We start from the raw sequence: 24,062 nt of genomic DNA, 5'->3' as shown, positions 1-24,062 counted from the left end.
TGCTTTTACAGTAGCTTGCGAGCACCGGCTACAGTAGCGTGATCAGTCAATGGCAATGGCGCTCATGGACGTGCAGGACAAGCGCTGAGGACGGTCCGACCGTTGATCATTGATCATTCACAAAGTTCTGTTCAGCGGTTGCCTCCAAACCATCTAGATGTCCTTCAAGTAGTCGCAAGCCTTGGGCCGCACTGGGGACAACTGTACGAAGAAGAGGTTTGTTGCGATACTTGATAAATTGTGGCGAAAATCGATAGACTCACGACTAGTCGACTGCCATCCAGACGTCCCAGAGCACACGGAAAGTCCATCTAACCTTCCACTCGGCCAAAGCTTTCTTTTGCCGAGTGGAAGGTTAGATGGACTCTCATCACTGACATCAGTTCTAGAAGAACTGAGAAGAACTGATGTCAGTGATGAGGGGTGAATTCCCCGCGGCCCGAAACACTTTATGGTCTACTAGTAGTAGTGACGTTTTGCATTCCGACATTCGGTACAAGATTTGGCACGCGAGAGCGAGGTCGAAAATGCACTCGAAGATTCGGCATGTTTGTTGGGAAAATGCCCACTTTGCCGAAAGTATATTTCGAAGAATTATGTTGTAGAAGAGCGGTGGGGCGTGGTTCATTCAAAGAGGTTTCTTATCTCGTCATGGCTTCGCAGGCGTCTTCGGCGACAGCAGGATCGTCAGCTACCCCCGATTGCTCCTCTCCGTTGCCTGTCTACTACCTTTCCCCTGGAGTGTCTTCATCATCAGTTCTGTGTGGCTGAAAAGACAAGGCGATATGCATAAAATTTGACTTGGCTCTCCTGAGGTACATGTAATTGAGAAGGAAGATTTGGCCCTCCACTCTTTGGGTGATCAAAGGTTCGTTGGATTCAGCGAGAAAAGGAGCACGGGACAGGACGTTGCTGATGCTGGAGCTCACATGATGCTCGACTTGCGAAACAAACTTCCGTTCGAAAATCCAGCATTTTGATGTTCGACAAGTAAACGCCGAGCCGAAATTCGGAATGCAAAACCTAAATGCCTTTCCCACGCTTTTGTAGGTCGATTTTCGGCCGATATCATTACACACACACACAAAAACGGTACTGGCCGACCGTCGAAAATAGCGTGAACGGTAAAATGCTAACCATGTCTATCATTGGATGGGCGTACGACAAATTCGGAGAGAAAATTTCCCGGTGCGGACGTTGGTGTCGCTCGCGTTTCCGACAATTCTGTGTGTGGACACTGGATAGGTATACGCGTATACAATGTAGGTAGTCCGCCCCAATCTGCCAATTATTATTTCATCATGTCGGTGTCGGAGCATCGGCCGAAACATCGGCCTAGTGTGGGCCGGGCATAACACAGTGGTGCTTTCTTGGAAGGTTGCCGAATGCCGAGTGGACGGTTCGATAGACCGGTTACTACGGGTTAGGTTGTATTAGTAGACTACAGTGCATGTACAGTAGTATTGCCACATTCCTAAACATTTGCTGCGAAAAAAACATTGACCAACTGTAATACTTCCGGCAGTTACTATTAAACTTCACTTACATCCTCGCTACTCAACCTACAACACTCAACTGTACAAGTCCAGTAGCATGGGATTGTTCCTTGTCATAATTATTTTAATAATGTACAGTCATGATCGTACTGACTACTGGTACGTACGTGTAGATCTACATTGTACATTGTACATGTACATGCACCCGTTGACAAGACAGATACATGTCACAGTAACATGAGCTGCTCAAAGCCCGTCATTTATATCTGTGCACCCATGAGCGATGACAAGCTCATCAACATGACGACTAGCTGACAACTACAGTCAAGCATTTTCGCTCACTCCATTATTATTACCATCAGCAGTCTCCACTACTCAGTTTCTCCAGCTACTGTGTCATGTACTGAATGAAGTACAGAGTAGCTATTTCTCAGCGTCTTATCATTATTATGTTGTGTGTCCTCGAGCTGCTTCCGTGTTTGTACATGTACATGGTGCTTCTGCCGATGACGTTCATGTTATCACTGCTTAGTGCTAGATCCGTTAGTGGAACAGAGGAAGAATAGATCAAGTCGACGACCATCACTGACTGTACAGGTGATTCAGAACTGAAGCTTGCTCCGACTCCGGCGACTGCTCTAGCTTAGCTTGCCTAACTGTAGTACTGACTGTGCTCGGCGCCTCCGACCGATCCGAGCCCTCACACGCAAGTAACACGTTCACTTAGGGTGGACTGATGAAGCTGCGGAGTACTGCTGTTGCACCTTTCAAGTCGCCAGGCACTGGAAAATCAGGCAGCAACACGCTCAGGACCTGGGACGGCCACTACGACGGTGGCGGCAGTGCATTTGAACAGATAAGCGGGTTCGAATGACCCCGTCCTGATGGACAACCAGCCTACAAGTGTACTAGACGACACGGCACTAGACCGGACTGATGCCAGCCGTTATGATCGCGCTCTTGACGAAACGCCCATGCCGCACAAATGGGGCTCGGCTCGGTCCATTCAAATAGAAAAATGGCAACATGGACGCGGCCGTTCTAGTACGTTCCCGAGCAAAGACAGAGCATTGGCATGGGAAGCCCGTTCCGCTAGCAACCGCGAAAATGTCAGTGTGGAGGACGAAAACAGCCGCCAAGAACTCCTTGAGCGACCGCCTCTTCGGAATACAGGGGAAGTGTGCGAAGCCGCTGAATTATTTGACGAGTCCGATTTGATCTTCGACAATGAAGGTGCTGCTGAGATGGATAGCGATGGGGCTAGTTCTGCTGATGACTACCCGCTTTCCTGTGTGCAACTGAACCCGACTCCCGACTCTGTGGACTTGATAGATGCAACGGAGGTGAATATTGATGATGCTGTCAGGCCATCATCTGCTCCCTCATGGGCCCGGAGAACAGTTCGAGACGCCTTCGCCACCGACATCAACTTCTCCTGGCACCGGGTTACCGTTCAGGTACCGGAGCAGCCCAAGAAGAAGGTTCCAGGCAAGACTATTCTGAACAATAGTGAGTCTAGCAACTCTAGTTATTGTGTCAAAGTATTGTGTCACGTTAGTGTTGGGTTTGTAGAATGTCATCACGCAGCCTGAATCCTTTTCAATGACAACTTCAAACGTGTTTGGCTGGCCGCAGCATGTGTTTGACCGAGCATAGTGCACTGCCAAGCTGGGAGTGAGAGGAAATGCTGGTAAAGCTTTTTTAAAGTGACTGTTCATCTCGCTGCATGTTCTGAGAATCAGTGTTTGACACATGCACAGAGTAATCAGTCTACGCATTCACTGTGACATGAGTTCGCGCTTGTGAGAGTCATCGCAAGACGTACATGATGCACACAGACAAAGCAACATAAAACCTTGCACATCAGCTATTACTTTTAAACGTCTGCACTGCAATTTTCAGGCGTCGGCGAACGCACTAATACCACACCGGACAGTAACCACAGGCTGTGACCTGTAGATGATGAGTCGATCACATCACAAGTAATAGTTTAGTCAGTTTGGCATTGCTCCATGAAGCTAGCCGTAGAGATGCAGCCAGTTACTTCAGTACTACTATTGAGTAGTAAGATTCTGAACCGGTAGCACGCTGAGAACATTGAATGATTCGTGGTGTAGTAGCTAGGATATCAATGGTGGGATGGGGAGCATTGGGTGATGTACATCAATAATTGTGGGATGGTGAGCGTGACTGGTGATGTACATCAATGGTGGAGTGGTGAGAGTGAGTGGCGATGGTAGCCACACAGACATGATGACCTAGCTTATGCTAACATGATTGTGTGCCTCTTCTTGCTTTCTGTTCCAAGTTCATGGTCTGGCAAGGGCTGGGTCGCTTCTGGCAATCATGGGAGCAAGGTACTGTGATCCATGATAGTGTTCTCATGGTCTGTCATGTTTGACTCCAGTTGACTACTACCTGATTTTCTTACCATTTTCATTTTTTCTCCTACCGTTTGTGATCTAGAAAGGAAAAGGACAAAATGTTACGAGTTATGACAAACTGTCCACCAACTTAACCAGATCTTATACAGTCAGCGAGTGCGACAAAATGTTTGTGATACTTGTTTGTGATACAAGTATAAAAATCTTTTAGTAAGAAGTATGTGGGCCAGGGGCCTCCCAGCCATCCAGCACACGCCGTCCCAGCTTCTACATGACTATTGTACATGTACTGCTATAATTATGTTATCCCAGGGTGGGGGTGGGGTGGGGGTGGGGTGGGGGTGGGGGGGGGCTATATAGGATAACATGCAACACACTTAGCTTTGCTAGACTGAAAGCTGATTACAAACATGGCCCGTGCCATCAATGTGTTAACACATGCACACGTGAAGCACATGCATGCAGTGTGCTCCTCAAGATGGTGATCCATGCCACAGTCCCTTGCATGTGGCTATGAACTAAAACGTGTCCATGGCATTCACCAAACCACTCAGTTTGGAGTGGTAAAAGGGGCCAGGTAATTCATATTCTCTACTCTAAATATATTCTCGTACGCTATGGTTCCCCTCAGTATTTCTCACCTTGCTCCCCCTTATGTTCAGGCTGCCCGTTTTGGAGCCATCAGTTGTCTGATGATTGTGACTACGTGAAACTCGGAGTTGCAACCCAGCTTCGCCTCTCTCTTGTATTTTCTATTCTAAAAAGTAGAATTCACTTGAGACTTTTGAAGACGGAGTGGATCTGAGTGTTAGCCAGCAATGGTTTCATTCAATTTTGAATCCAAAAACAAGCTTTGCAAAAGCATCACGTGTATAGCAGATAGGCATCGGCGGCTAATGCTAGCATTATAAGTAGCATTATATGCTTTTTTAGTAAACTAGTACTGCAGAGCATTAATAAAAGTGGCATATTCGCAGCAAACTGGCATTATGGGTGCTTTTGATGTCAATTACTGAACTACCAGACGAGCGAAAACTGGTCACACGGTCCGCAGCCAGCTGAGGCGTGGTGTCTCCAGCGTCATCTGAATCATGGTCCCCATCTATTCCCAGCTACCTAGCTACTTCAAAAGTAGCTATCCAGCACTCCTAGGCTACACTCTTAGTCTACATCATGTACCGTAGTTCAACATGGCATGCTTATCCAATAGGCAAAATCTAGCAACCATGATGTTTTGTTGCGCCGGTCAAAATGCTACATTATTCAGGGACGCAGGAGGGGTTTTGAAAGTGGTACGACCGAAGGTCGGCGCAGCCGAAAGTCGGCGCGGCCGAAGGCCATGGTGGAGGGGGGTCGGGGGGACGTCCCCCGGGAAATTTTTGTAAAAAAGACACAAAATCCTGCGTTCTGGGAACTTCTGGCACACTTCTGGCGCAGTGTGCAGTCGAGTCGAGTACAGTACTCAGTATGACTGGAGATGCATGGCAGATCTACGAATACGAGTCTAGAAAAAGGTCAAAGTCTGATGCGCATATACGCATCGATGGATCCTGATTTTTTTTATTACGGTTTTGCACGTTTCGGACGGACCACACTTTTCGAAAAGTGGTACGGCTATGATCGTGCCAGTCGTAGCGGGTGCTACGCCCCTGTTATTGTTGCAAGCCACGCGGGTTGGGTTCTAGTCAGCTGCCGCTGCAGTAGGCACTATTACACTACCTTATAGGTTTCACTCCTACTAGTCCGAAACTGTACGCTTCACCGCACATATGGCTATTTTGAGAAAAAGTGTTATTAGTCACCACAGTCGATCTTCCTTCCACTTTAGTCCTAGTGTCCGTGCCAGGCATGGATAATGGCGGAGGTAGTTCTGATGACGACAAGTCATATGAAATGGATGAAAATGTGTCAGAGTCACACAGTCGGATGAAACTGAACCAGTAGATTTGCAAAGATCGAAGGGAGCTTGAATATCGGATTCAAGATCATTTGAGCGGACCTGAAAGCCAACACAAACCAGGGCAAGAGTGAGTCAAGGACAATCTACGAAGGTTGTGCGTATCAGCCCTGCCGCTAGAGTTGCGGAGTTCCCTCAAGAGTTTCTGACCATCTCTACTGGAAAGTTGTTTAGTGAAGTTTATCAGCTTGTAGTGATGCCGAAGTGATGTCGAAAAGGCAAAACGCCTTTTGAAATGCTTCGGAGCGACATTGAGCAGTAGGTGAAAGCTAAGATCCATCAATCAACTTGATCAGTCTCATAGAAGCAGTAGAGGGATACTGAACATATAGATGGAAGAAGCCTCAACAAGCCACTTACAAGTTTGCTGCAGCTGTTGCTTCCAATAGTGTTGATCATCTGGCATGGCGGAAAGATCAAGATGACCTTAATTGGCAGAAGGCTGTGAAAGTTGTGCTCACCATCCCACTCTCATCTGCAGCTCCTGAATGAGTATTCTTCTCGTCGAGTCGGCAATGTCATACCAGCAGCAACAGATTGGAAGGTCACATCGAAGTGAAGCTAATGCTGCAGTACAGAGACACTGAGTAGGGAGTTGTGAGCTTACAACTGATGTCCATACTGCACAACGAGAGGCAGAACACAATGTCACTGTGGTCTTGATTTTGTTTACCCCAACACATGTGCATTCACAGTCATTCAATAGATATTGAAACCCGAAAGGAATGCATGCAGTACTTTTACATTTTCCAGACTATCATATGCTGCAGCCGATTCTGAATTTATGACGTTCTTTACGATCCCTTTCACCCACAATTTTCACTTCGGTTACGAGCATTAAAGTGCAGAACGAACATTCAAACTAGCATTATTTGCTGAAATAACGAGCAGTGCTGAAAGCATTATCAGTAAAATAAACGAGCATTAGCCGCCGATGCCTAATAGCAGAACATCAATCAAAGATGCCATAATTTTCGCAACTTATGCAACCGTGCCAAAACAAGTGCAAGTTGCTGAAATCGCGTCCATATTTTCAGAAAAATCTCATAAGTAGCTAACATGCCAACTGAAAACAAGAGAGTTCTTGTGCCTACGATGATGCCAAATACAACCAAAAATGGAGCGGAAATAGCAGAAGTGCAGCGATAGCAAACTCTACACCCATTTTTTCCTGCTGTGAACTGTCACGTTACACCGTGCAAGGAACCTGTTGCACACATCCTCCATCACTTCAGTGCACGAAAAAGGGAATGCACGTAACGCAACTATATTCCATACTGTAGATCTATAACACAGTTTCTCTGAAAAGAAGTGAAACTGTGAGTCTGAAGGCACGCGAGAAATGGACGAGTGTGCATTTCTCGGACATGCAGTCTGTGACTTGACCTTCGTACCCCCATGCCATTAGGCCAGGGTTGCGGAAAAGTTGCGAAGTAGTTCGCGAAAAAGCCGGGAAGAAAGTCGCCAAAGTTGCAATTTCTTCCGAAACAACGATAAGCTGCGGGAAAAAGTGGCGAGCATCTTTGGGAAAGTGCTACCCATAACAATCTTGGGAGGTGCGATGGAGTTCTTTGATCACCCGTGTGACCGTTATGTCAATCACTTTGGCATATTCACCGTGTTTGCATTCTAGTGGTGCTGGCAAGACAACATTCCTGAACTTACTGACAGACCGTACTGCCAGCGGTCTTCAAGTCAATGCCGTGCTGGCTATCAACGACAATGCCATCAAGCCATCGGACGTGCGCAGGATCTCGTCCTACGTCCAGCAGCAAGACTTGTTCTTCAGCAATCTGACCGTTCTGGAGCACCTCACTGTTCAGGTAACACAAGCACGCATGGAATGTGACAGCTGTACAGACATGTACATGACATTGTGAAGTGACAAACATAATTATACTCGGAGGTGGTATGCCTTTAACCGGAGTTTTCATCCTACATTGGTCTAGTGGAAAATCTCGGTAACTTCTTGGATCAATCCAGCGTATCATTTTGTTAACAGAACAAGACCATAACAGACCAAGGAATGGAAAAGACATAAGACATTGTTTTACCTTGAAGGACTTTTAAAAGTACAAGCAACATTCCGAGGTCTCCACACTGAGTACTTTCACTGCGCTCACTTCAAGAGGATACAGGCAGGTGAAGAAACAAACCAGTGCATAAAGTTTCTACAAAGTATAGATGATATAAGCATCAGTAGGTAGATAAGCGAGAACAACCACAGAAAAAGTGATGATTCTCCTGCACATAGAAACCACAGCAAAGCCTACAGTTGTGCACTAGTGGTGGACGTCAGAAGAGGTATAGTCAACGTGATGTGCATTGTGAATTTGTGATAACAAAAGACGGCACATAAGCAAAACTAACAATGCTTGGATCACCAGCATGAAATAGCCTTAGCGTGAAGGTGCAATGTTCTTAGCGCACATTCAAAGCATCCATAGCTAACTTCTACATTTAGTTCAGCCGTGACGCTGCATACTCAGCTATTCATTCAATTTTTCAGATACTGATAGTAGCTTTCAGTTCTTGCATAGCCATGGTACAAAGTTGCTAGTGTTTTGGTAGCTGCCTATATTCACACAAGAAAACCAAACCTATGCAAGCTGATACAGAACACAATGTACACTAAGGCGGAGAGAAGTAGAACATTTGAACACCAGCAGTCAAGTTCATTTGGCGCCTATTGCCGTCACGATGCATATCACGCTGTTGACACCCCTTCACGCGTACATCACTATAGTGCATACCGGTAACAAACATTAATGTGCATAACTGTAGGATTTGTTATGTTTCTTGTAAGTGTGCAAAATCAACAATTTTACCCTTTTCTGTGTTTTTCTCGCTTCACTGTTGTTTATATAAACTACACCTTTTTAAGGCCAATTCACTGGCTAGGTTCTTCTTCTTCTGCCTGTATCCACCTGAAGAGAAAGCAATGGAAAGTACTTGAGGACACCGTGGAATGTTAATTGCAAAGAGTCTGAATCCTGTTCTCTTCCTTAGTTTGACTCACGGTTCTATTGTCCCCGAGAGAACTATCAAGCAAATACTGTTCTGCAAACTGACCCGCTCATAATGTCTGGCTAGTTGCACTTGTGGCAGGCCCCTACAAGAGACTAGTATACCGTGCTGACACATTTCGGTTTTGTTGGGTTAGCGTGATGGTTTCACGTTTGCCACCTCGAGTATCAACATGATTACATTGTTAGCAGACTTATGATTGGTCACCATGCGCTGTGCTGCCTTGTTGTTTCAGGCTCTTCTGCGTATGAACAGGAATCTTACGAGAAAGGCAAGGCTGGCCCGTGTACATGAAGTACTCCACGAGGTGAGACAGCCCGGTACACAGATTGGACTGGGTTTCCTTCACCATTAGCCTGCTATTCCTCTACCAAGAGTAACTCACCGCACAAAGCAGTATGAACGTAGTAGACGGCCAGATACTTTCCACAACAAGCATTGATTCATTTGGTAGCTTTCATTAAAATCCTATACACACACACACACACACACACACACACATGCCGGTCCTGGTCCTGGTATACACTCCCATGTAGGTAACGTGTTTCTCGTTGAGCGAGACGAAGACGAGAGGAGGCATGAGCGTTGGTGATGGGATACGTAGTTTCGCCTTTTGAAACGCCTCTGGAAATTTTGATACACATATACACACACACACAGCATAGTATCCTTCAAAGGACAAAATCACACTGTTGAGTTTGTAATGGTTGCACAGGAAGAGTAAGGTTTGGTCAGGTACCTGAAATACTGCAAGTGCAGCCATGCTTCTTTACGTGGCCAGTGAGTCGGCTCAGCAGACAAGGAGAAAATATCTGGATGATGAATATAACGACAGGACACTTGTCACCATCTCAGTTCTACCTCCTAACTTATTAAATAAATTATTGCTGCAGCTTGGACTGATGGATGTGATCAACTCCTATATTGGAAGTGTATCTGGAGGCACTCGCGGCATATCCGGTGGACAGCAGAAGCGGCTATCATTTGCTACCGAGGTACGAGTTTGGGCTGGAAGGGTATCTGTATAATTATGGTATTCACTTGCACACAGTGGGTGTATGGGGCTGTGTGACCATGTGTATAGTCCCTTTCCTCTGCTAACGGGGTAGCATTCAGTTTGCCTGCTAGAACAGGTGGAAAGTAGTAACTAAAGGTGATCATGTATTAGGTACTCTAGCTCGCTTACAACAAATAGGTAGAGTGGGGTTCTATTGGCCACACTGTGCTGAATAGCGCAAAGAGCAGAACATCCACTTACATTATGGAGAACTGTAGAGAGCTACCTAGAGATAAGGTGTTGCACAGTTTACTCTCCTGCGTCATCCAACTAAGTATCCACCCTCTGTCTCTCTCTTCAACAGGTGCTGACAGACCCGCCTGTGCTGTTTGCCGATGAGCCCACGACGGGACTGGACAGCTTTGCGTCAGAGATCGTCGTTCATCATCTGAAGCGCATGGCCAAAAGCGGCCGCACCATTCTCTGCACGATTCATCAGCCACCGACCGAGGTGTTCAACTGCTTTGATGAGTAAGATGCTACATGTATGAATGTTTGCACTCGTGTGGTGTGCTCGTGCCACATACATGTTTTGCGATTAGCTGGACACAAGCCTAGGGAAAATGTTGTGAATACAGTGTACACAAACACGCATGTAATACCTATAATACTGGTCGGAGATTGAGGAAATTTCAAATATAACTTGCAAGAGAAACATACCACAAAGAATTGAACATGTCAATCTCCTTTGCATTGCTTCTGCTCTCGTGCTTTCACTCCAGTCTGCTCCTGCTCGCAGAAGGACGGACAGCGTATCTTGGGCCACGCGCTGCTGCTGTTTCATACTTTTCCAAGTACGTATGTCTCCTGCCGTAGGAGAGTTGGCTATCCATTCACAGTGATTGCTTAAAAATTACACACACACACACACACACACACACACACATATACACACACACAAACACAAACAAACAAAAACACACACAGTGTGTCCTAACTTTACTGCTTGTTCATGGAAGTTGCCAGTCACATGAGCCGGCTCAGTGTGATACTTTGAAGTGCACGTGCATGCACTAGCTTCATTAGAGAGTGAATCAGAAAAGACTTGAAGGACTGGTCAGAGCGGTTGCAAAGTAGCAAAGAGGGCAGTAGCAGCACATTGTTTTAAATCAGCTGCAAACCATCGAATCATATGAATAATGACATGTACTCGTACAATCATGTATATGCACAGAAGGTTTCGCACTGAATAGCAATATTACAGCTTGGGTTTTATACTCGCATGTACAGTTGTTCTTGGTGAAATCCGACCTAATGTGAATATTTGGCGCTCTCAACTTGCATGGCCCTTTACGACCTAGAAGTGGTACGAATGCGGCCGGTCGTACACAATCATGTAAAAGTACAGTGATGTAATGGGAACTGGTCCCGGGTGTCAGTTTTTTACTTGGGTCAGATTTCAGTGAGCGCAACTGGATGTGAAACTAAACTAAAAGCCAGTGGAACTGGAAAGTAACCCCCATTGAATTGCATTCGTTACTATGTGTCTTTGTGGCAGCATTGGTTACTCGTGTCCGAGTGGTTTCAACCCTGCTGACTTCTACATCTACACACTGGCCGTGGTGCCCACTGAGCGCGAAGAGTCACTTGCCAAAATCGAGGTGTGAACTGTTACTTTTTTTCGTATTGTTGTACAACTACTACCCACATGACAGGAAAATATGCCTAGAAACGTTTTGCAAGTTCAAAGAAGATCACTCCATGCACATCAGAACGGTAGCAAACCTGAGCTTTATCTGTTAGTAGAGTCACATTAATGTTGTGATCAGATGTTTGAAGATGTCTGAAAGTCATGTATTTTCGGCCAGGTCATGCTTGGCCTAAAATTTGTTCCGGCCGAAATTTTGTTTTGCAAGGTTCGGTGTGACAGTGTATACAGGCAGCAGCAGTACTGGCCGGAAATTTGATGCGGCCGAAATCGGTTTTAGCCCTGGGAGGCCGAAATTTGAATGGGCCGAAAATGTGTCCACTTACAGTAGTTGTCATCCAAGCAGAGACTACAGTCTATTCAGAAAAAGATGAGCACTGGCTCTGGAGAGCTCCCGTGTTTGGCGATTTTGTGGTACACTGTGCAGTGCCGCACGATTCGAAACTTGAGAAAGGGTGCAAAAGAGGCACCTCAACTGCGTTCGAACCGCAAATGTACTGTTATGCAAGTGGAGTGAACGGCCTGGATTTTCATGGTTTTTACCCAATTCAGTGCTTTGGGGACAAAACCTGGCCGAAATCCTATTCTTGTTATGGCTTGCTTTTTGGAGAAATAAACTTCAAAAACACAATTGGAAGAGCATTCCATGGGGGATTGCCAAAAAAATTGTGACGAAAACTCAAAATTTGACCCGTTTGTGGCAAAAAGCTAGGATATCATCTTTTTCTGAATGGACTGTAATCAATACTTTTTTCCGACTTCCAAACCAAAATTTTATTATCTTTAGAGAATAAATTTAACAAAATTCGATTGGGTATCCTTGGACGTAGGAAATTACCGACAAGTATCTGGAGGTTGAGAAGAACGAAGGCGTCCATGATCGGCCTCTACCAAAGGTAACTGTACTTTGCCTAGGTAGCAAAATTGTCCAAAACTTTTTTTTTAAATCCTGCTGTATCCTTTATGAGCCATCAACTCATGAAAGTGTAGATCTACAGATGAAAGAATCAATTCAGCCTCACAAGAACCCAGTGCTGGACAGATATTTCTGGGTATGGCCCAGCGAGCGATACATATTACGTGCATGATTGTATTCTGTTGCTTGGCAATTGATATGGTCGGCTGTTGCACATGCAAAACACGACCTTCAGATGCTGTCAGAAGAAACCAGATCAAGTCCAGAGCTGCTTTTGAACATACCTGCTCTGAGTTTTAAGTGCACCGATTGCGGATTGCCATGTATTTCCTATCACAAACACAGTGGTAATAATTTGCCATGACAGATTATAATTCTGATATACCTGTGTACAGATCCTCTGTACAGATCCTCTGTACAGATCCTGTGGACAGCAACCATGTTCCCCACTACTGTAGATTCTAAGACAGAGTGTAGACACACAATGGATTTACCTTTTTGTGTCTCATTGTGAACCATGCAGCCTTCAGCGGCACTGACAAGAACCGTACAGGAGTTGGCGTAAGTTATAAACCTATGTGAGAGTGTTGATCATGATTGCCAATGCGCTTTGAACAAAAGTGGCGTGAACATCATTCACTTGTAATGAGTCCTGTCGTCCTGTAATCCAACACTTAGGCAGCTGTATGTGTGTAAAACATAGGGACGCACCACACATATTCTCTAGCAGTACAAGTCTTGATGAAGTCCCATGCTTCCATGTACATGCGGCTGCAGTGACGAGCAAGGAGAGAGCGTGCTCAACCAGCTAGCCGTGCTTGGCAAGAGAACGTTCCGGCTGACGATGCGAAGCATGGTCATGGTCCAGCTCAACATCATGGCAACATTGGTGAGTGAGAAATCGGGCACTCCGGTTACTACTGTAAAACCGGGAATTTTCTGTGCTGTAATAGTATCGGTATTTCCCAAAATCAACGGTTCGGTATCGCCAAACGTTCAGTAAACCAGTTTCCGGATCCAAAAAGGCACTTTGCACACTGTGTGGACGTGGCGTGTTGAATTTTAGGTAACATTTTATTTTAGGTAAAAATTGCCGGTACTTTTAATGGCTACCGGAAATAAATCTCCACCAAAATTTTCCGGTTTTACAGTACCATGCAGGCCGGGCCGTAGCAGCAGCACCAGGTCCGGCTGCAGGTCAAACAGGCTGCCAAGGACCACTTATCAGTGAACCATCCAAGACTAAGTGTAGCCACGGGTACGAGGGTAGAACATCTGCTCTGTTGATGAGAGTGTATGGAATTGTGAACCCGGACTCCTTGGTCAATATGCGTAAACATCCGACGGAATGCCGAGGGCATCACGAGTGTCAGGTGGAAACGTTAAAAAAAATCCATAGCTGGCCGTGCTCTGTTGGGTGTCGAGAAGCCCCGTCCGTGCGTGCGCATTAAAAACTTCGTTTGTAGAGCAACGGCCATTGTTCTGGTTTTGTTGGTGAACTGCAGGTTGTGGCCATTGCAATGGGCCTGTTCTACTTGGACATAGGAACTGAAGAGAACATAGTGCGTCGTGTGCAGGGTATCACCGGCGCCATCTTCCTACTCATCTCTGTAGGCGGGTACAACGGTGCTGGTAACATAGCGCAGGTAAGAGTACTCACAGCACTGACAAGTGTATACATCGCACGTAAGAGTACTCTCAGCACTGACAAGTGTATACATGCACCGTGAAAGAACTCCACTGTGTGTAGCGTGCCCCTGCTAGTTTAGGTTGTAATAGTTACATTCTCAGAAGGTTGATTATTTGTTGCCAATCTGAGTTTCATCCTTGAAGTGCTCCACAGACAACGAAACGATCTGATCACAGACAAAACTTGTAGTACAGTCAGACCTTGCTTATCCGGTCCTCTTTTATCCGGATCCCTCGCCATCCGGAAGAAAATAGCTGGTTACAGATTTACAGCATACGTGATGCATCCAACATAACTGGTGTTCGGTTATCCGGTTCCCTCGCCTATCCGGATATTTTGTGGAAAACGGATGTGTCACGCGGTTAAGCGAGGTCTGACTGTACTTTGTTTGCAAATATGCTGTACTAGGAACCCTCTGCACGAAGATGATGATCCGTGTGCCAATTGCTGACTGCTGCTCAATGATATACAATCGTGTGAATCCAGTTTGCGTGCTGCACCAGTTCAAATGTCAGTGTTTGCAGGTCTAGGGCTGCACAGTGCCCGTCGTGGCATTCATTCGCTTGACCAGATTTCATCGGGCAGCTCTGCAGACATTTAACCGATGTTATTGATCATGTGACTCACGCTGCTGTTCAGGTTGTCCCCGTGGAACACCCCATATTCGTAAGAGAGTATGAAAGTGGAACATACTCACCTGCCGTCTACTTCATCTGCAAGTACCTGGCAACACTACCATTGGTACTGGTTCTTCAACTGGTCGCCTCGGTCATCACATATTTCATGTTCGGTTTGGTCAGAGAAGCCGGCCGCTATTTCATATTCTACGCAGTCAACGTGATGGTACTGCTGTGTGCAGAGTCAATAGGCTACATCATTTCGGCCGTGGCTGGTAGCAACTTGTCGGTGGCGTTTGCACTAACACCCGTTGGTATAGTACCATTGATGCTGTTCAGCGGTCTGCTCCTGAATCTGAATTCCACGCCCGGCTACGTTGTCTGGTTAGAAGCTCTGTCGTTCATGCGATGGGGGTTTGAAGCAGCTATGATCAATGAATTCCAGCAGGACTTCTTGCGTAAGTTTAAATCTGTGCCTAACTGTCCTCTGTATGTGCACCTCCATTATAATTATGTGAATAGCTGAACATTGCTTAGTTCATTCTTTCAATTTTCCTAAGAAATAATTAACGTTTTTGAACAATGCCTTGCCTATTCTCAATGGTGACAACAGGTGCTGAAGCGCAGGTATGAGCAGAAACACCCTGAAGGCAGAAAACACCCTCATTTCAGCAATCTGAAGCAACAATACATCCAGGGCTCATCACGACTGTACAAAGCATGCCCAGTAGCCAATTGGATTTGACCAATAAACGCAGGGTGCATGGCCTGTTTTTTTCAATTTTGGGGGCGTATTTGAAGCTTTCCTCAGCTGTATCCATTGGTTTTAGTAGCCATTGCAAATTCATGTTCATCAGGTATGTCTTACAAAGGTCATTGTCCCGAATTTTTGATTCAGCCTTGGTTGGGCTGAGATTGAATGGGGAAATCAGTTGTTATTCGCAGCCTTTCTATACCAACACAGGGGAAAATGGAATATCAGAGATGGAAACACGATTGAGTATTATTTCAAAAAGCAAAAAGAGAGGCTATTAGGGGTTGAAATGGGACCATTGGCTCCTCCTGGGCTCCGATTTGAGGACGCAAATTTGTTGCGACACGCGCAGGCCGAACAACAAGAAAGTTAAGCCGAGGAGGAAGAAATCAGGAAAGCAAGAAGTACATGACAGTGCTAGGCAGTACAGATTCAGCAAACGGAAGGAGGGGATAGAGGGAGTTAGAGGGAGAGGGAGGAGGAGGGAGACGGAGAGAGAGGGAGAGGGGAGGGGACGGAGAGGGAGGGAGGGAGAGAGAGAGAGAGAGAGAGAGTGAGTGAGTGAGAGAGAGAGAGGGAGAGAGAGAGAGAGAGAGAGAGAGAGAGAGAGAGAGAGAGAGAGAGAGAGAGAGAGGGAGAGAGAGAGAGAGTTGGATGTATTATTGATTATGCACAGACAACGTTGATCTGCAGGCCTTTTATGTAAACTACACCATCGTAGCAGCCATGCCTATTTGTGTGTTCTATCGTAAAACCTTATTCCCGCACTGCATTGCAGTAAAAATTCGTTTTGCCTGGACACGCATTTGTATGTTTGAAGTACGGGCTTATGTGTGTATTTGTCCGCGTGTTTTCTGTGCCGGTTCATGTGCATGCATGCGGGCGTCGAAATCTGAAAAGGTTATGGTGAGCCCTGGCATTACAGAGTTTCACCCCTAAAAAGGCAACAGCCAAGATTTTGGTGAGCGTACAGGAAATTCGAAGCTGCTGAGAGAGCCCATTCAAATGCTGGTGATTGTTGAGGGATTAACATAATATTTCGAAAGAAAGGGTCAGCACCGGTGCAATCCACACAGTCAAGTACAGTCAACTTCGCGAATAACGACTGCGGATATAACGACAATTCGCGAATAACGACCGAATTTTCATGCCCAGAGCAAAGACCCATCTAACTGTATACATTTAACTTCGGATATAACGACTATCTGAATAACGACAATTCGCGTATAGCGACATGCTTTTAGTGCACCCCAGGTCATATTCACTGCTTGAATAACGACTTTCTGGGCTTTTGACAGTTATTTCAAGTACCTGTCATGCAGAAGTACCAGAACCTATGGTGATGGATATAAAGGCACACATGCAAGAAAATACAGCCAAGGGGGGGGGGCTTTTTCTTCCTTTTTTATGTTGGCTTCAAAATTGTTGGATTTACCAGCACACCTATATGACATGTACATGTATATGTAGTGTGTGTGTCTGAACAAGTCAAACACAGGGTGAAGGTGAAGAACTGACTAAAACATAATGAAAACATCAATGAGAAGAAGCATTCCTGACACTTTAACAGATTAACATATACTTACCATTATAGCAGATGTGCAATCAGATTGTGCAGTAGCCCCGGGAGAGCTAAACGCATGTTCACTTTAAACTTGAATTCTTGCTTGTGATAGTATGCACACTGTGTTCTTTCGCAGCCAACACGAAATAGTGCATTACAATTTTTAACTAGTATCGTTTGCATGTGGTCTTCTTCACCCATTCCCAGAGAACTGTACTGTTCTGAACGCGACCGAGGCATGTTTCAGCAATGGAGATCAGGTCCTGCAGCATTTCGGCTTCGACACGGTACGTAAATGTAGCCCAGGAGTTGCGTGCCTTGTAGCACCTGTATGACATTCGTCCATTGACGTCACCGCCTTCCTTATAAGTATAACTACTTGTTTGGAATACACCTTTAAAATACAGTGTGTTGGGTAACAAGAGCTAACAACCTTTGAATATTGCACATGCGCACTCCACGAGTACTCCACAGTGATTTGAACCCCTAGATGAAATATTATCAAGCGATTTGGTGATCGAAAACATAGTATCAACTGAAAGAAAGGATGAAATGCGAGATGCAGCAAAAATGATTTTGCTGTATCCCATATTCCAGTTTCCAGATAGCCTGTGTGTATGTGAGATAGCCTGTGTGTATGTGAGTGTATGTGAGTGTATGTGAGATAGCCTGTGTGTATGTGAGATAGCCTGTGTGTATGTGAGTGAAGCAACGGTCCCATGAACCATTAGTTCTTTTCTATGTGTGTGTTTATGTGTGTGTATGTGAGTTTATGTGTATGTGTGTGTATGTGTGTGTGTGTGTGTATGTGTGTGTATGTATGTATGTGTGTGTGTGTGTGTGTGTGTGTGCGTGTGTGTGTGCGTGTGCGTGTGTATGTGCGTGTATGTATGTATGTATGTGTGTGTGTATGCGTGTGTGCGTCGACATGCGTGTGTGTATGTGTGTATGTGTGTGTGTGTGTGTGTGTGTGTGTGTGTGTGTGTGTGTGCGTGCGTGCGTGCGTGCGTGCGTGTGTGTGTGCATATGTGTGTATGCATGTGTGTGTGTGTGTATCCGTGTGTGTGCGTGCATGCATGCATATGTGCGTGTGTGACTTCCTGTTTACCTGCCTACAGAGCACAGATACGATCGGGAGGAACTTCGGTATAATGGCAGCACTTGCCATTGGCTATCGCCTTGTGGCTTTCATCATCACCATGATCTCGCTACGTATGGGGGTGAAGAGATGAGGAAGCGCTCCAGGTGTCTGACCTACCTGAGACATACGTGTGCATAAAAATCACCAGTCGATCAGTCCATTGGGTTCTCAGATGCTCCACTGTTCCATCACCTGAAGAAATAAAAGAATGAATAGAAGTGATGAAAGCAGTGCCAAAGCTGGCTATACAGGCAGAATATTCTCCTTCTTGTCCACCATTATCATCATAATGTTATTATGTAGCCAATATCTTACTACAGTCTATGTCTAGACTGCGGAGGCCTGAATATGAAGTACTTGAGTGAAACAATTCATGCTAAATGAATGTGACTTTAGCGGTCTGCAGTCTTTCTTTTTTTGATTGCGCTTTGAAAATTTCCAAGAATTTCACTTGAGTGGCAGTGATTTTTTTTAACAATTTTTTATACAAATCTGAAGTATCTGAAATTTTGAAACAGTCGATTTTTAAAGAAAGGACCGACGATTTACATGTTTCCCGTAGTTTTTCCAGCTCTAACAAGTACTAGTACAGGTGGAATCCTCATGATTCGTCAATTTGTGATTGTCTTGTGCTCATGCCAAAGTGTGACAAGTCTCTACTGGCAGGTATAGACCGCCATGAACATCAAGTACAGTCACTGAAAATCGAGTTGTCTTCTCTCGTCGTAATCATGGTAATGTAGTACAAAAGTCAAAAGCAAACAGGTGCATGGGTGTCCCGACAGTTAGGAGTGTGGCATTTCATCGCGAGCCATCTCACGGGTGGTCAATCCATTGAGTCACAACTCGCGACTGTGCAGTTTCATCGCTGAACGCAATTTTTCACCGAATGGACAGTTCACCGAAAATTACTTATATTTGACCCAAAATCATGGTCGCTTATAAAATGTGTAGTGAAAGATACTCAAGCCTCTTTTACCGGCTAAAACTAACACAACACAATGAATTAAAATGCAAAACAACACTGGAGAAGAAGACTTGTGGTGCCATTTGATGAAAATAATCACAGTAACGGCTCCACAAAGAAGGCCAGATCATGGGCAATACCACGCAAAAACTCCAGTGGCGGGCAGCGAGTCATCAAATACGGGTATTTGACGACTCCCTGGTGGCGGGCGTTGCTCAAATGTGGTCACTACAGTGCGCAGGCGCTGATCACCTTCCTGTACCGCTCCTTCCTTGTTGGCCCATCTTGCCCAGCACGCATTCTTTCCAGATTTTCTGGATGAGGGCAGTTTACTACAGCTGAAAATCGGCGATGCCAACCTTCCTGGATGTAGTTCGTTCTGTGTTCTCCATTAGCCGTTCTTGTGTTCACGTTCCACCACTCATGCCGGAACAAAGGCGTTTTTCTGGTCCCATTAGCTCTTAGACCGCCTATCATATAGTATGTAGTAAGTTTCAAAGTACGTTAAAATACTTCCTCCGCCTCAGGAGGAAAGTCGGCTACCAGTGACTCAAAGTAATCCGCAACGTCTCCCAGCGGAACGAAAGCAAGGGCTGCGATCATGAAGACTAACAGCAAAGTTAGGTTGCTCAGCGTACATTTGTTGCAGTCCAGCACCTTGAATATGTTTGTATTATATTTTTGAGAGAGATGAAAAAAGCAGCCTTGAGTGGCCACATCAGGGAATTTCTGTCTGTATGCTTTGATAGCTGCAATTTCGTAGTCTGTGCTGATATAGTCTGGCTGCAGTTCAGTACATGCGAATCCCTATTCCAGGCAGCGAGTATGTCTTTTGGCGCCTACATTGTGCGTGTGCGAAAACCTACACATTTACGATTGGAACAACTGACATGCTACCAGAACTATCATTGAATTAGTTTCACAAGTAAAAGGACTCAAATGCGATGTATATCAGAGTCGCTGGAATGAGTGGTATGGTTTCGGTGAAACTGTTATGTGGTGAAACTGCTATTCTTTAGAGGATTCGAATGCGATATATTATATCGATGTCATCAGCGACCTTTTTTCGGTGAAGCTGCTATTCGGCAGAACTGCTATTCTGTGAACCGATATTCGGTGAACATGCTCTCGATGAACCTGTTTCCTGTGAACCTGATTTTGGGCGAAACGAACAGTCGCTAAATCTTACACTCTGTGAAATGTCTTTCGGTGAAACGTCGTTCTGTGAATGGTCGTTCGGTGAACGCGTTTTCGGTGAACCGTGGTCGGGATACCAGGAGCCGAGATCACGAAGGCAGCTGGGCTTAAAAATTCAGATAGGTGTGAGGCGGACGTCTCGCTGGAGACTTGTGGTGAGGCAAGAGCGGGGCGAAAGGGCTGACTGGTAGCATATGTACAGAAAGCAGTGAGAGCAACATTTGCAGGGATGTCACTTGGCTGGCGTAATATATGTCCTGATAGCTTCCACCTGTCCCGCTTGGCCATTTCAGATACAGAGCACTGGCCAGTAACAGCATATAAATCTGCATTCGAGATGACATCTGGGTAGGTAATTCCAAGGGTACGCTGCAGCTGTTTCCTATGAAACACATCTAGGCGCTTTTCTTGTGCACGGGACAGGCCATGGCAAGCAAGGTTGTAGGTCAAGATTGGTAGAACGAAAGTGTTGTATAAACGAATTTTAATGGGTGTAGAAAGCAGGTTGTGTTTGAACCATAACTTCAGAGTGTCTCCAAATTAGAGAAGAAAAGAAATGCTCTTGCAGCCAAGCCAATACGGCGCTACCCCAAGTGACTGAAAACAGCAGATCTACAAAATAAGACAGCTACAGGTGCCTAAACCACTATTCCAATACAGTAGAGAGTAGTATCAGGCAGAATGAAAGCCTTCTAAGTCCACAAATACAGCCACGACCGCCACAAAAATTGGACGACCGCCACAAAAAAAATGTCATTGCTCTACCTCCTTGAAGGGTGAAAGTTACCAGTTACATATGTATCCTATAGCGATGTCAGTTTATGCCTGTTGGAACCCCCCACAGCCCGCACGAAATACCTTTCAAATAATTCCAGGATGCAATTGCAGCTCCAGACAGGAGGAAGAAGAACACCGTGGAAAATAACGGCAACGATGCCCAATTAACATTGAATAGCCATCGATTACCAGCGTGGTTTGGTGACTTTAGAACTGTTTTGAGACTTAGAACGAAGCGATATCTCAAAATAATTTGATGGAATTGTTACCTGTCAAATGCGTGGGCGAGCAGGCCAGCCAGCTGACTGGTTTGCATGAGCATGCGTTGATTTTGCATGGTTCACGTTGTAGTTGCCGTGATCCAACTATTACTTCCAACTGCAGCTAACAGCCGTGACCACACTGTGACTTCACACGTACTCGCAGGGGGAGTCGTGAGCTTTCACGTCTCCTTGTTACTACTACTACTAGTAATACTACAATGTAGTAATACTACATTACTAGTGTCAGCCAGGTGCAAGTCCATTGTCAGTTCTATCCAGGCGGGCGCTATAGCGCTATAGCTATACTAGCTATAGGCTAGCTTTCGGTTTTCTGGTCACGATTCTGTAATCCATGACACATGTATTAATCTGTGTTCTTATCGTTTTGTGAAGTAAGTAGTTACGTGATAACAGATCATGAAGGTAAAGCACGCGCATGCATGATTGTGGGGGTCTCATTCGCGTCGAGAAGGATTCCAAAAGCCTTTTCTGGTTCAGAACCTGTCACTTTGCTTCAAAATAATAATAGTAATGTACCAAGAGTACATAACCTCCGGGGTTATGTACTCTTGGTAATACTAATCGTCGCATTGGTCGTTGGCATTGTATCAGCGGCACCATGACCGCGAAGCCGAAGTGCACAAGTCATGTACAATGTCAACAGTCATGTCCAATGTCATGTAGATCTACCGGGTACTGTTTAGTTCCTTGATCTACGCAGTACGCTGTTGAAGATTGCTGGTTTTTGCTGTCGTGTAGCCATATTCCATGCTCGTAAAGAGTAAGACGTAGAGTCTACGTAGGGCCTGCATCCGACCTTGCATACCGATACGTAGTCATGACGTGTCAGTACCAGGATCTTGGAGTGGAGAAAAACTGAAAACCCACGTTTCCACCACTCGTGCATGGTAACGTTACTTGCAAATACCGCACGTTCACGCGAACAGGTTCTCAGCTCAGCTGCACACAAAAGACTAAAACAGAATAAAATGCTGCCAACATTTCGCCCATGGCATTGGACATCATCAGCGCAATGATCTGCGCAGCTGAGGGCCTGTTCGGGTAATGGAGGTATTTTTAAGTGGAAAGAACACGCTGGCGAGTGGAGTTGGTGAGCGCTTAAAGGGGAAGTTAAGGCAAAATTAAAATTTCACCAGTTGTAGTCTTCAGGGTGCTGAGTCGAATGGTCTTGGTCCGAGAAAGCTGAGACGCTCCCTTCCTACTTGAATCCCAATCGAACTCGCACACTTCCACCGAAACTGGGTGACTGCGCCCTACTAGATGGGGATTTGTATGCAAAATGTCACTAAAAGCGCCGTTTCGTTCTTATAAAAGCACGGATGACCGCGATTGGCCTATATGTTGTAGTCTTTTGGACGCTGAGTCGACTGGTTTTGGTCCGAAAAGGCTGTGATGCAGCGTTCCTCCTTTATTCCCAATCGAACATGGTTGAACAAGCGGTCACGTGCTCCTGCGTACACCAGTCACCTGGTCACCGTGCCTGCAGGGTACAACTTACTAGCCTGTTTGACCTTTTTTGGGTGCAGTCCTGTCACTCGAGTTGAACCTTGGTGTGAAAGTTGTCGCCTGCTGGCGTGGTGACCAGGTGATTTGGGCACCCAGGAGCACGTGACCACTTGTTCAACCATGTTCGATTGGGAATAAAGGAGGAACGCTGCATCGCAGCCTTTTCGAACCAAAACCAGTCGACTCAGCGTCCAATAGACTACAACATATGGGCCAATCGCGGTCATCTGTGCTTTTATCAGAACGAAATGGCGCTTTTAGTGACATTTTGCATACAAATCCCCATCTAGTAGGGCGCAGTCACCCAGTTTCGGTGGAAGTGCGCGAGTTCGATTGGGATTCAAGTAGGAAGGGAGCGTCTCAGCTTTCTCGGACCAAGACCATTCGACTCAGCACCCCAAAGACTACAACTGGTGAAATTTTAATTTTTGCCTTAACTTCCCCTTTAAGGAAACATGCACGGTAGCTAATACAATCATGTCGTAATAATTAGACAGTGCACAACAAGTGCTTCAGTGAGAAGTTCGGACAGGCCAGTCCGCACTTTGCGTGTGCACATAATTACCCTTTTCTCGGGAGTCACTGTAGATTTGTTTCCTGCTAAGAACTTGAGTCTTGCATTTTGGGGCTAACCGACACAACTCAATTAGCGCTGCTGATCACTCTCGACTTCAAGATACCACCTTGAAGTTGAGAGTGAAGAGCAGAACTATGTAGGTAAAGCGCCTACCGGTACGCCGAGGTCCGTACCGAGATCCAGACATAGAAATGACTTCCGTTACCATTCAGTATTCTGGTAGCGATAGGAACACAGTCATCACACACCAGATACCAGTATGAACTGACCCTTTCATATTCCAAAGTGTCCATAGTAGACGATACTGACGATATTATTACTGCAGGGCAGACCTAGCTACAGAGTGCACACTGTCGTTACACTAGCATACTGCTACACTGTGCCTGTAAGACTGTCTTACACTAGTTACAGGCATTCCCGACGGTGCGAAAACGCGTGCCATACTTTAGCATTGCTTATTATTATTGACCCGGGTCCGCCAGCCGGTCCTAGCTTCGAAGTAA

General features: G+C 45.7%; 1 protein-coding gene across 1 annotated transcript; it reads left to right on the top strand.

Annotated features, from left to right (window-relative positions):
- Window positions 1-1,971: 1,971 nt before the first annotated feature.
- On the top strand, window positions 1,972-18,973 carry LOC135830975 (protein white-like). The gene is made up of 15 exons (XM_065343219.1): window positions 1,972-3,005; window positions 3,805-3,853; window positions 7,471-7,660; window positions 9,100-9,171; window positions 9,758-9,859; window positions 10,226-10,392; window positions 10,644-10,715; window positions 11,420-11,522; window positions 12,400-12,465; window positions 13,009-13,046; window positions 13,263-13,374; window positions 13,991-14,131; window positions 14,815-15,250; window positions 17,318-17,397; window positions 18,229-18,973. The coding sequence occupies exons 1-15, from the start codon at window positions 2,381-2,383 to the stop codon at window positions 18,340-18,342; spliced, it is 2,367 nt and encodes a 788-aa protein (XP_065199291.1). The 5' UTR covers window positions 1,972-2,380; the 3' UTR covers window positions 18,343-18,973.
- Window positions 18,974-24,062: the final 5,089 nt, after the last annotated feature.

Source organism: Sycon ciliatum, chromosome 1 (assembly GCF_964019385.1).
Source record: "Sycon ciliatum chromosome 1, ocSycCili1.1, whole genome shotgun sequence".
In the NCBI taxonomy this organism is placed as follows: domain Eukaryota; kingdom Metazoa; phylum Porifera; class Calcarea; order Leucosolenida; family Sycettidae; genus Sycon; species Sycon ciliatum.
This window is presented reverse-complemented; position numbering and strand designations above follow the sequence as displayed.

Excerpts from the sequence above, each read along its gene's own strand:
- LOC135830975 (XM_065343219.1), top strand. The coding sequence starts at position 2,381 with ATGGACAACCAGCCTACAAGTGTACTAGACGACACGGCACTAGACCGG. Across the intron at positions 10,393-10,643 it reads GTGTTCAACTGCTTTGATGA|TCTGCTCCTGCTCGCAGAAG; the intron begins GTAAGATGCTAC and ends CTTTCACTCCAG. Across the intron at positions 13,047-13,262 it reads AGAACCGTACAGGAGTTGGC|TGACGAGCAAGGAGAGAGCG; the intron begins GTAAGTTATAAA and ends ATGCGGCTGCAG.